The following is a 9,597-nucleotide window of genomic DNA, read 5'->3' on the forward strand; positions in this document are numbered from 1 at the left end:
CGCGAGAGGTACGGTTTTGCTTCCGCGAGGGGCACGGTTGTGATTTCGTGAGAGACACGGATGTGCTTTCGCGAGAGTCACGGCCGTGCCTCTCGGAAACGAAAAAAATATGTTTTCTGTTTTTTTTTCTTCTTTCGCGAGAGTCACGATTTTGTTTCCGCGAGAGGTATGGATGTACTTTCGCGAGAGTCACGGCCGTGTCTCCTTGGAAACAGAAAAAATTGTGTTTTCTCTTTTTTTTTCATTCCGCGAGAGTCACGGTTTTGCTTCCGCGAGAGGCATGATTGTGATTTCGTGAGAGGTTTGGGTGTGCCTCTTTCGGAAGGGAAAAACCCGTGCTCCCGGTTCAATATTTTTGTCCGGTTTTTTCGTGAATAAAAAGTTCGTCAAAACCTACCAACATGGGATCTAGTTTGGAAGATCTCAACGCGAGAAATCCAACGATGAAAGCGGTTTGAGATTTGGACGCATGGTTTGAGAGATAAAATGTTTTTAATAAACTTATTTATGAAAAAAAGGAAAACTTCCAGGTTGCGAAAGTGACACTGCATGTGCGTCACTTGTCGCAACCTAGGGAGTTGGAGTGATCTTTGCAACGAGTACTCTTCAACTAGTGATTTCGATGTTTATTTCTCGCCTGCTCGCACAAAACAATTATAGCTTCTTGTCAGTGGCCCAATCATATGGGCCGGACCATATAAACGGCCCATGTGCGTCGAACAATCGTCGAGGCACGAGACAAGCACGTGCTAACGCAGAAACCACAGAACTCTATCCCATCAGAAAAATCTCCGCGACTCCTCCCATTTCCTATCACTCCGGCGTGCGAGCGGCAGCCATGGTGATTGCTTCAGTCGCGACCTACTCCTCGTCCCTAGCGCCACCGCCGGCGAGGAGTACGGCGTACCGAGCGCGCCTCGCCGCCGCGGGGCTCTCCTCGAGGGCGTCCTCCTTCGCCGCGGGCAGCGGGCTCGCCGTCGCGGCGGCTTCCGTGGCGGTGGCCGCGCGGCCCAGGCGGACGGGCGCGGGGGGCGGCGCGCTCGGGTGCAAGTGCCTGTTCGGGCTCGGCGTTCCGGAGATGGTCGTCATCGCCGGCGTCGCGGCGCTGCTGTTCGGCCCCAAGCAGCTCCCCGAGATCGGCCGCAGCGTCGGCAAGACCGTCAAGAGCTTCCAGCAGGTACGGAATTGGAGCCTAAATTAGTAAAGATAGCGTGTATCAAAATAGGGAAATTTATCTTCCTTATAAGATCCTGGCAGTAGAGTATAACAAAGTCACAAAGAGGGGCAACTTAAAATCAGTATTCGATTTCTAGATGCCCAATTCAGGTAGTCAAATCGCTGAAACATTTGAGCTTTAACACTATGGGAATATGGGACATGCTTTGTGCCTATTGGCTGAAGCAGATGATTTGGGTACTTTTCATGTGCTGCTATCTGATATTCATATACCACTTTATTTATTGTAAACTGTAAATAGGTATTCGTGGTAGCTACCGTGCTATATTACTTTCAAATGTAACCGTGAGTAGGTTTCCTGCTACTGAATGCAGGTGTTCTGTCCTTTCAATCATTTTAACATGAACTGGACTGGCTCTAGCATCTTCATTGGGCATAAACAGTCAATCAGGGAATATGGGTTGATGTGAGAAACTTATCGATTAAGACGGGATAGTTTGGGAGCGTTTGAAGCTTCAAGCTTGATCACCATGTCCATTTTGATTTTGCCAACAGGCAAGCTTGAGCTTGTCTGCACCGTTTGCAGTTATCAGATTAAGTTATCAAGGAATTCATTCAGTGGATACATATGCACATATGCCTTAGTACTTCCTCTGTTCCTAAATATAAGTCTTTTTAGAGATTTCACTATGGCCTACATACGGAGCAAAATGAGTGAATCTACGCTCTAAAATATGCCTATATACATCCGTATGTAGATTGTGTGGAATCTCTTAAAAGACTTGTATTTAGGAACGGAGGGAGTAGATGATATTGGTCTCTGTTCATGCTGTCGTTTGCTTTACAATGTTGTGTTATGTTATCTAGTCCAAATGTGTGTGGTTGTCCCATACCTTTTAGTTTGTGCAGCCATGCTGATTTGTGCTTGCACTTGCTGATGCATGGGCCAGCATGAGTGTGAGTCTCGGATCTGGGGTCGATGTGCTCTAGAGTGCTTTTGATTTGCCCATGAAGCAATGGGGATATGTGACATGTATTGGAGTGAAATAGGGAGTTATGCTAAATACATGGCTAGGCAGAAGGTCTGCACTGCACAAACTTGATTTCCTTGCCTATCAAATCATATAACTATTGCACACTTCTCTGTAGGCAGACCATTCAATTCCAGTTTATGACTTGTTTCCTTACCCGTCTGCCTATCTAAATCCATTCTCAGGCAGCCAAGGAATTTGAAACAGAACTGAAAAAAGAACCCGGGGAAGGCGACGACCAGCCTCCACCTGCAACCCCCACGGCGGTCAGCAGCAGCGACGATGAAGAGAAAAAGGAGCTAGAGGCATCGAGTAGGAAAGAGAGCGCATGAGGACCGGGCCAACGATCGCGAACTAGAAGAGTAAAGTTGTGTATGTAAAAACATCGTGATGTTCTAGCACATTGCTCCCTGTTTTTGTTGTTCTTGCAGGCCACGCAGCAATATTATTTGTAACCGGCGAAAATGTGTTCCCTGTGAAATACCATGTTGCTAATGTATGAGGTTGCTTGTGTACATCAATGTATGAAGTTACCTGTGTACATCTCTGTTGTTTTTCCTGTCGAAAATTATAGTATTGTACTAGTATATCAGTTTGGAATAGAGCAGTGAAGAATTGTGCCTGACATTGCTAACTCAGTTGGATTTGTAGTAGTGAGGATGTGCCAGGATTTTTTATTTATTTTTTAGTTGAAGATGTGCCAGGATTATAGTCGAGACACTAGCGGGTGGGCCCGCATTGTCAGCCACTATAGCCGAACGTTTTGGGCCCCAGCAGCAGCGGGACATCTTCCCCCCGGGCAATAAACTCAGGAGGCCACACTCTCGGGAGTGGAAAGGAAAGCAAAATCCGAAATTATCGCCATGGTTCTCCTCGCCGTCGCGTCCTCGCTCAAAACCCTAAACCCTACCTTGAGCCCGAGCCCCAGCCGACGCCGTCTCCTCCTCAGCTCCTCCCATCTCCGCCTGCCGCCGCTGCTCTCGCGGAGCGGCCGCCTCCGCTGCTCGGCCGGCTACGGCGATGCCGCCGCGCCGCAGCAGGCGGCTCCGACGACGCAGCGGCCGGACGAGATCCCGTGGAGCAGGGAGCTCTGCAACTCGGTGCGGCTCATAGGGACGGTGGGCACGGACATCGAGCTGCGCCAGCTCCCCAGCGGCGCCTCCGTCGCGCGGGGGCGCATTGCCGTCTGGAAGTCGGCCACCGAGACCACCTGGTAAGTAATTTCGGCATTCGCTGAGCCTGAGCTGTGCTAGCTCGTGATTACAGCTCGAGTGGATGCCGTTAACGTGTTTGGCCGTGTTTATTAGTGTAACTAGCATGGTAGTTCATGGATGCCGCCAAATGTTCGGCACTATGCAGAGGGGAGCAATTTAGTGCTGATGTAGATATGGAGATGTTACAAATTACTAATAGAACAAAAATGCGCTATGTACGGTTCCTTGCCATAGATTGATGCCTCAGTTTAAAGGGACTTTAGTTGGGGCAGGAAAATTTTAAGTATGCTTCTTCCTTGGGGTTATTAGCTAGCTATAAGAGTTACGCACCAAGATTCAGAAATATGTTATCAACTAATGTGCTGTGGACATCTTCTGCAAGAATCATTCACAGATTAAGCATGAAGCTGAGAGCAAGGTCCAGATTAAGCATGAAGTCAAGAGTATGATTAACATGTTAATTAAGCCTGAAACTCCACTTTGCATTATGCAATAATTGTTTCCCTTTGTCTAATGAGTTTGCTAACCCAAAACTGAAGTTTGTTGCATGCCTCAAGCAAAATTAGGAACCATACCTCTTTGTTGCTATGTAAGTCATGCAGTCATGCTATATCGTCTTCTCGTCACATGTTAAATAATGCATTAGATGATTGTCCATTACATTCTTAATATGAATTAGTATTCATAAGTGTTTAATGGGGCGGTGCTTGTAGGGTAACTCTTGCATTTTGGGACGACTTGGCTGTTATGGCCTCTGAGCATGTAAAACAAGGAGACCGAATATTTGTTTCTGGACGGCTTGTATCAGATACTGTTGAGGAGGGGCCTGAGAAGCGGCAGGTTTACTACAAGGTACATCTCTGCAAATAATTTGTAATTGACTTAACATGTTTTCTTTTCATGCTGTTGTCATCACTGCTCTTTCTCGTGGTTATGAACAGTATCATATATTTTTGCAGGTTGTCGTTCAACAGTTCAACTTCATTGAGTCCTTCCAACCTGTGCGGTTATATTCAGAGTCAAGCCAGGATGGTATGGATTTAACTCGAGCTGGCTTACTTATATATATCTTCATTTCGTATTGAAAAACTACTGCTTCTCTTCTCACTTGTTTATACTTCTGTCTTATGGTTATTTATTTGTCTGTTTGCGATATTTACTTTCAGTAGACAGCAGTACTGTAATTGTTTGCATTTTGTATTGCTCACATTTCCTTCAAACTGGCTATGTTCAATGTCTAATCATTCTGGGGCTTGGATATTGTTCTGTAGTCTTCAAAGTCATGTGTAATAGGCCCCTCTATTTAAGGTCTGTATTTAAAGTGTTACCCTGTGCACCTTTTAGAAGATAGCAAGTTACATTTGAAAGACCGCAGGTAAGGTTGTGAGAAGTTATCTCATGTAGCCAAATTTATCATGGGTTTTAGTGCCAAAATTTGCAACACAAGATAAGTACTCTTTCTTGCTTGATTGTCAGACATTTGCGCACCAAATTGCATCAAGTTTCATGGATTTTTTCAACTGGGCATTTTTGGTTCAAAACAACATCTTTCCTGTATATATATAGCCCAGTATTAATTCTTAAGAGGCTCTAGTCCAGTGATACACATAACTGGATGCTAGATAGCTGTATATTGATGTAAGAAAATATATTGAAAAATAGTAAAGGTTGACACTTGGTTGTGAATTAAAGGTGGAAAGCATGGAGATTATGTTGGTAATGATTCTACCTCTGGTTCAACTGAGAATAAAAAGGGAGATTACATGAGTTCCTCCTCTCGTTCAACTGAAGCACTGTGGCAAGCATTCTTCGCTAATCCTCTTGACTGGTGGGATAACAGGAAAGATAAGGTGACATCTCCTTTTATTCCTTTTGGGGCATTTAGAATTTTAGATGCATTGACGTATATTGTTTTCTATGTGTTAATGTCTGTCTTTGTATGTAAACCACCTATACATTTTAGGAGTGTTTATCCAGTAGCAAATGACTGAGCGCAAAACATGGAGTACACTGTTAAGGCCCTATTTTGATTGAAGGAATTTCATAGGAATTTTGGAGGATTCCAATCCATATGAATTTTTCCAAGCCCTTTGGATCTCATAGGAATGGGTTTACCAAATTACTATGGAATCCATTCCTATACCCTCCCAAAAAGCACCAACACGGGGATGGCAACACAGTGATACGCATACGGGGACGCGGGATACAACATATTCCAAAAACAGCCATTTGGGGATACGGCGAGTATATATAAAATAAAACAAAAAATATGCCATGTAATATAGAGTTAAGACACAAAAATTAATGAGAAATTGAGATAAGATCAGAATACTACCCCATTAAGGCCTCGTTTGATGGAAGAGGTTTGAAGAGGATTACAGGGGAATATCCCCGCAGGGCCCAAAATCCCCAGAAAACCCCATCAGCCCATTTGATTCACAGGGATTAAACTGGCCAAACCACTCCAATCCCCGCCAACCCCTCCCGACCCACGCGGCTCAACAACCATATCGGGGATACGGCGGGTATTTCCTTTTTTTTTAATACCGGAATCATGGGATACTGCGGATACGCGTATCCTAGTGTATCTTGGCATGTCGCCGTATCCTGCCTGGGACGGCTAGTTGGCAGTTTCTGCTGTATCAGTGCTTGCTAGATACCCTCCATTCCATAGGAATCTAAACATAAGCTCAAACCTCATTTTATTTTTCCCTTGAGAAGTCCAATGCACTTACACCCTATCTCTCTCCACTCTCCTAAATCCTGTAAAATTCATGTGTTCATTTCCTGTACATCATTCAAAGACGCATAAAATTCATGTGTTTTGAAATCCTGTAGGAGTTCATAGTACATGACATCTCATTCCTACCTTTATTTCCTATTCCTGCATTTCTAAATTCCTACGATCCAAAGAAGCCTGCAAACTTTAGTAGCATAGTAACATTCTAACTATACATTGCATGTGATTTGACGTCAATTTTACTATTTTTATTAGGAGTTTATGTTTTTCCAATTCCCATGAAGTGTGAACCGAACACTCAAGTTGACATAATTTCTGTTTACCAGTCCTCTGTTTTGCACATGCATTCCTATCCTATTCCTGTGCTTTTAGAATCCTGCGAACCAAAGGGGCCATAAACATCTTAAACCACCAAAGAAATGCTGAAATAGTTGAGAGCCAGAGAGGAGTATTGGAGTGTAGCCAACATGGAAAATAAAAACGGCAAGATGCCGAATGTAGCCGAGAAACTTAAAATAAAATAATAACTCTCTTTAATGTTATTTTTTCATTTGTACCAAGAATCAGGGCTTGTCTTTCCCTTTGGACAAGAAGACTGGGCATGGCTTCCGAAATTTGAGAAGAGTGCCCACCCCCCTCTTCAGTGTTCTGCACGCCTTATATATTTTGTGCCAACTTAATTAACATAAGTACTGTGGTAATATTGCTGTGCAATCGAATTTTAATGGGTTATGACTTATCACTTGTGTCAGTCATGATTGTAAGGCACAGCCTAACTGTTGCTTCAGTGCTGAAGTGCCCTAGGGTGGTAAGGTGTTGCCTCTGCCTTAGACATCTAGCGTATGGCTGCCTCATTGAAGTGTCTGCCGCCTCCAGGGGTCTCTCCCGCTTCATGTTCCTCGATGTGGCTGCCCCTGGGGCTTGGAAATGACGATCCTGCCACCTCCTGCACTCCGGCGAGTGTCCTGTCGTTGTGTGTGCTTCCAGTCACCTTCCCCTCCTCGATCAAATCTGCTGTTCTTGTGAGGATGAATAGAGGTTGCAGCGAGGGAGAAGGGTCAAGGGTGGGGTTGTGAGGAGAATGGATGAGTGTGAGGGTTATGTGCTTGTATGAGGAGGAAAGGGAGCAAAAGAAGTGTGGTGGTTGTGCTGAGGGAGAACGGAGGGACAGCGGAATTAGGCCATAGGAGGAGTATAGTGCTACTACTTGGGCTTTTGGGCCATGGGGAAGTGCATAACTAAAGGGCCATTGTTCAATCTTTCTATTTTTCATTGTAATATACTCCCTCCGTCCCAAAATAAGTGTCGCTGATTTAGTACAAAAGTTATACTTCAACGACACTTATTTTGGGACGGAGGGAGCGTGTACCCACTGTTCTGTTCCTGTAATATCTAAGGCACCGCCTTGCCACGCCTTGCCTCCTCGCCCTAACTGTTTAGAAGTTAAGGCAGGGCTTAAGGGCCTCACCTTGCCTTACCGCCTTAAAAACTATGGTTCAGTGTTATACGCTCACAGAGAATTGTCAAAGTCATTCATCTTGAATTTGGAAAAAGATCAATAACAAATGGAAGTAAAATGTGATTCATCACCATCCATGTTTTTAAGGTGTCCATAAGGCGACACTTAGACACCGCTTAGGCTGTAAGGTGCCCTGGCAGCGTCCTAGCATTTCTTCCACCTTAGGAGCTTAAGCGGCAAGCGGTGGTTGATCACCTTATGGCTGCTGCCTTAAAAACGTTGGTTGCCATGATATGTATAGTACACCATAGTTTTCAAATGTGTGGTCAAACTGTGATATAGTTTTGTTCGATGTGCTTTAGGGTTCGCCAGTGATATAATTTGCTGGGGAACAAGACCCATAAATCCAGGGGGCATGGGCCAGAGGGGAGGACTGTGAGCTGCCACCATTGCTTTTCGTCTTAGCTATCGCCACTGCTGTTGCACCTCTTCATTGCTGAAGCTATTGCTGTTGGTGCACTGCTGTGGTTGCTGCCACGTCAATAGCTCTGTTCACTGATCGCTGGACATGAGAGAGGGAAAGGATGAGATCCGGTCGTGTACGCTAGCATTGAGCTAGCCAAGCGAGCTATTGGACTGAGAGAGGAGAAAGATTATGATCACTGATGAGATAAACAAAATGATGTGACCCGGTGAATGGGTTGTCTTCCTCCTGTTCTTATCTCCACTCACTTGGATCCCCTCCGTATATTCTCTCTCCTCTACTGGCATTAGGAGTAACAAAGTAGAAATTTCATGTGGATTGTTTTCTTATCCTTTTCTCCCTATTTACATGTAGTTCATAGTTTATTAGTTTCCCCTCTCCATGCTACAAGATATTGTATTGCATTGGACAGCGACTAGTTTTAGTTTGGTCTAATTATATAATTAGAATCTCCAAATAGCTCTGACTTTTCTTTTCCTCATAATAACTTGCAAAAATGATTCATCATGTTAGGTTCAGCCACATCGTGTTAGGTTGTGAAATTCGGTGCCATCTTCCTTTCCTAGCCCCCCACAAGCTTTATCATAGCAGTCGGTTGCATTTTTATTCATGTATATTCATTTGTTTGCAGCAATGATTTGTCCATCATACGTTTTCTTTGAATAAGTATATGCCCCCTCCCCTAATCCATACAATGATGACTAATGATTTTACGTATGTGTCAGCAGAAGAACCCAAGGTATCCAGACTTCAAGCACAAGAGCACCGGCGAAGCGCTGTGGGTTGAGGGGAGGAACAACCCCAACTGGGTCGTCTCCCAGCTGGCGATCTTGGACTCGAGGATGGGTTCCCTGCAGGACAAGCAGAGGAAACCAGTCTCCTACATGTACGCCGACGACTTCATGACATCTGACGCCAGCGACTAGGCCCTGCTATAGGTGGGAGGAAGCTTCTGATCCCCCAAGCATCCAGCTCCAGTATCCTAAGGTGCGTTAGTTGCGCCAAGTCATCTGCGCGTCTCGGTTTTCGTTGTACATAGGTAGGCTCCGGAGGCTTTATTATTAGTCCATCTGTTCCACGTCGCTGGTAGTGACAAATTTGTGAACGAGAAGCTCTATCATCCGCACATCAGTTGACGCGTTCCATCGGTCGAGTCCCGCTCCCGTCTAATCAGATGACTAACAAGAGTTTGCAGTTTATACGTGGGAGGTTTCTGCACTGTCGAATCTGTCCCCGAATATCGCAACTTGTGTTAGGAATATATATCTCACTGTTGTGGGGCGCACATCGAACCAGCAGGATACACGTCGATACTCTGATGCTCCTGGCCAGACAACGATGATTTGCACCGAAAAAATAAGTCGACCAGACAATGATGATTTGCACCGAAATTTGTGTCGACCAGACGGCTATTTTCCCCCAATAATGCTAAACATACAAAGAGTTACACGCTGACTAGGATTTTTTTCATCCACTAACCAATCATAAACTTG

The 9,597-nt window shown here is 44.9% G+C and overlaps 2 protein-coding genes across 2 annotated transcripts in view; both read left to right on the forward strand.

Annotated features, from left to right (window-relative positions):
• The window catches only part of LOC123104940 (CBL-interacting protein kinase 7), a 9,045-nt gene extending 6,297 nt beyond the window's left edge, over window positions 1-2,748 (forward strand). Inside the window, exons 2-3 of the mRNA XM_044526889.1 lie at window positions 1,015-1,177; window positions 2,393-2,748. Coding sequence (XP_044382824.1) covers window positions 1,015-1,177; window positions 2,393-2,539 — 310 coding nt within the window. The 3' untranslated portion in view covers window positions 2,540-2,748. The remainder of the gene's footprint in view (window positions 1-1,014; window positions 1,178-2,392) is intronic.
• A 277-nt stretch (window positions 2,749-3,025) lies between these two features.
• On the forward strand, window positions 3,026-9,249 carry LOC123104941 (protein OSB1, mitochondrial). The gene is made up of 5 exons (XM_044526890.1): window positions 3,026-3,420; window positions 4,135-4,273; window positions 4,381-4,453; window positions 5,114-5,271; window positions 8,833-9,249. The coding sequence occupies exons 1-5, from the start codon at window positions 3,071-3,073 to the stop codon at window positions 9,028-9,030; spliced, it is 918 nt and encodes a 305-aa protein (XP_044382825.1). The 5' UTR covers window positions 3,026-3,070; the 3' UTR covers window positions 9,031-9,249.
• Window positions 9,250-9,597: the final 348 nt, after the last annotated feature.

Source organism: Triticum aestivum, chromosome 5A (genome assembly GCF_018294505.1).
Source record: "Triticum aestivum cultivar Chinese Spring chromosome 5A, IWGSC CS RefSeq v2.1, whole genome shotgun sequence".
NCBI classification, from domain to species: domain Eukaryota; kingdom Viridiplantae; phylum Streptophyta; class Magnoliopsida; order Poales; family Poaceae; genus Triticum; species Triticum aestivum.

Coding starts and splice junctions, on each gene's coding strand:
- LOC123104941 (XM_044526890.1), top strand. CDS start 3,071: ATGGTTCTCCTCGCCGTCGCGTCCTCGCTCAAAACCCTAAACCCTACC. Junction 4,274..4,380: donor AGCGGCAGGTTTACTACAAG/GTACATCTCTGC, acceptor ATATTTTTGCAG/GTTGTCGTTCAACAGTTCAA. Junction 5,272..8,832: donor GGGATAACAGGAAAGATAAG/GTGACATCTCCT, acceptor ATGTGTCAGCAG/AAGAACCCAAGGTATCCAGA.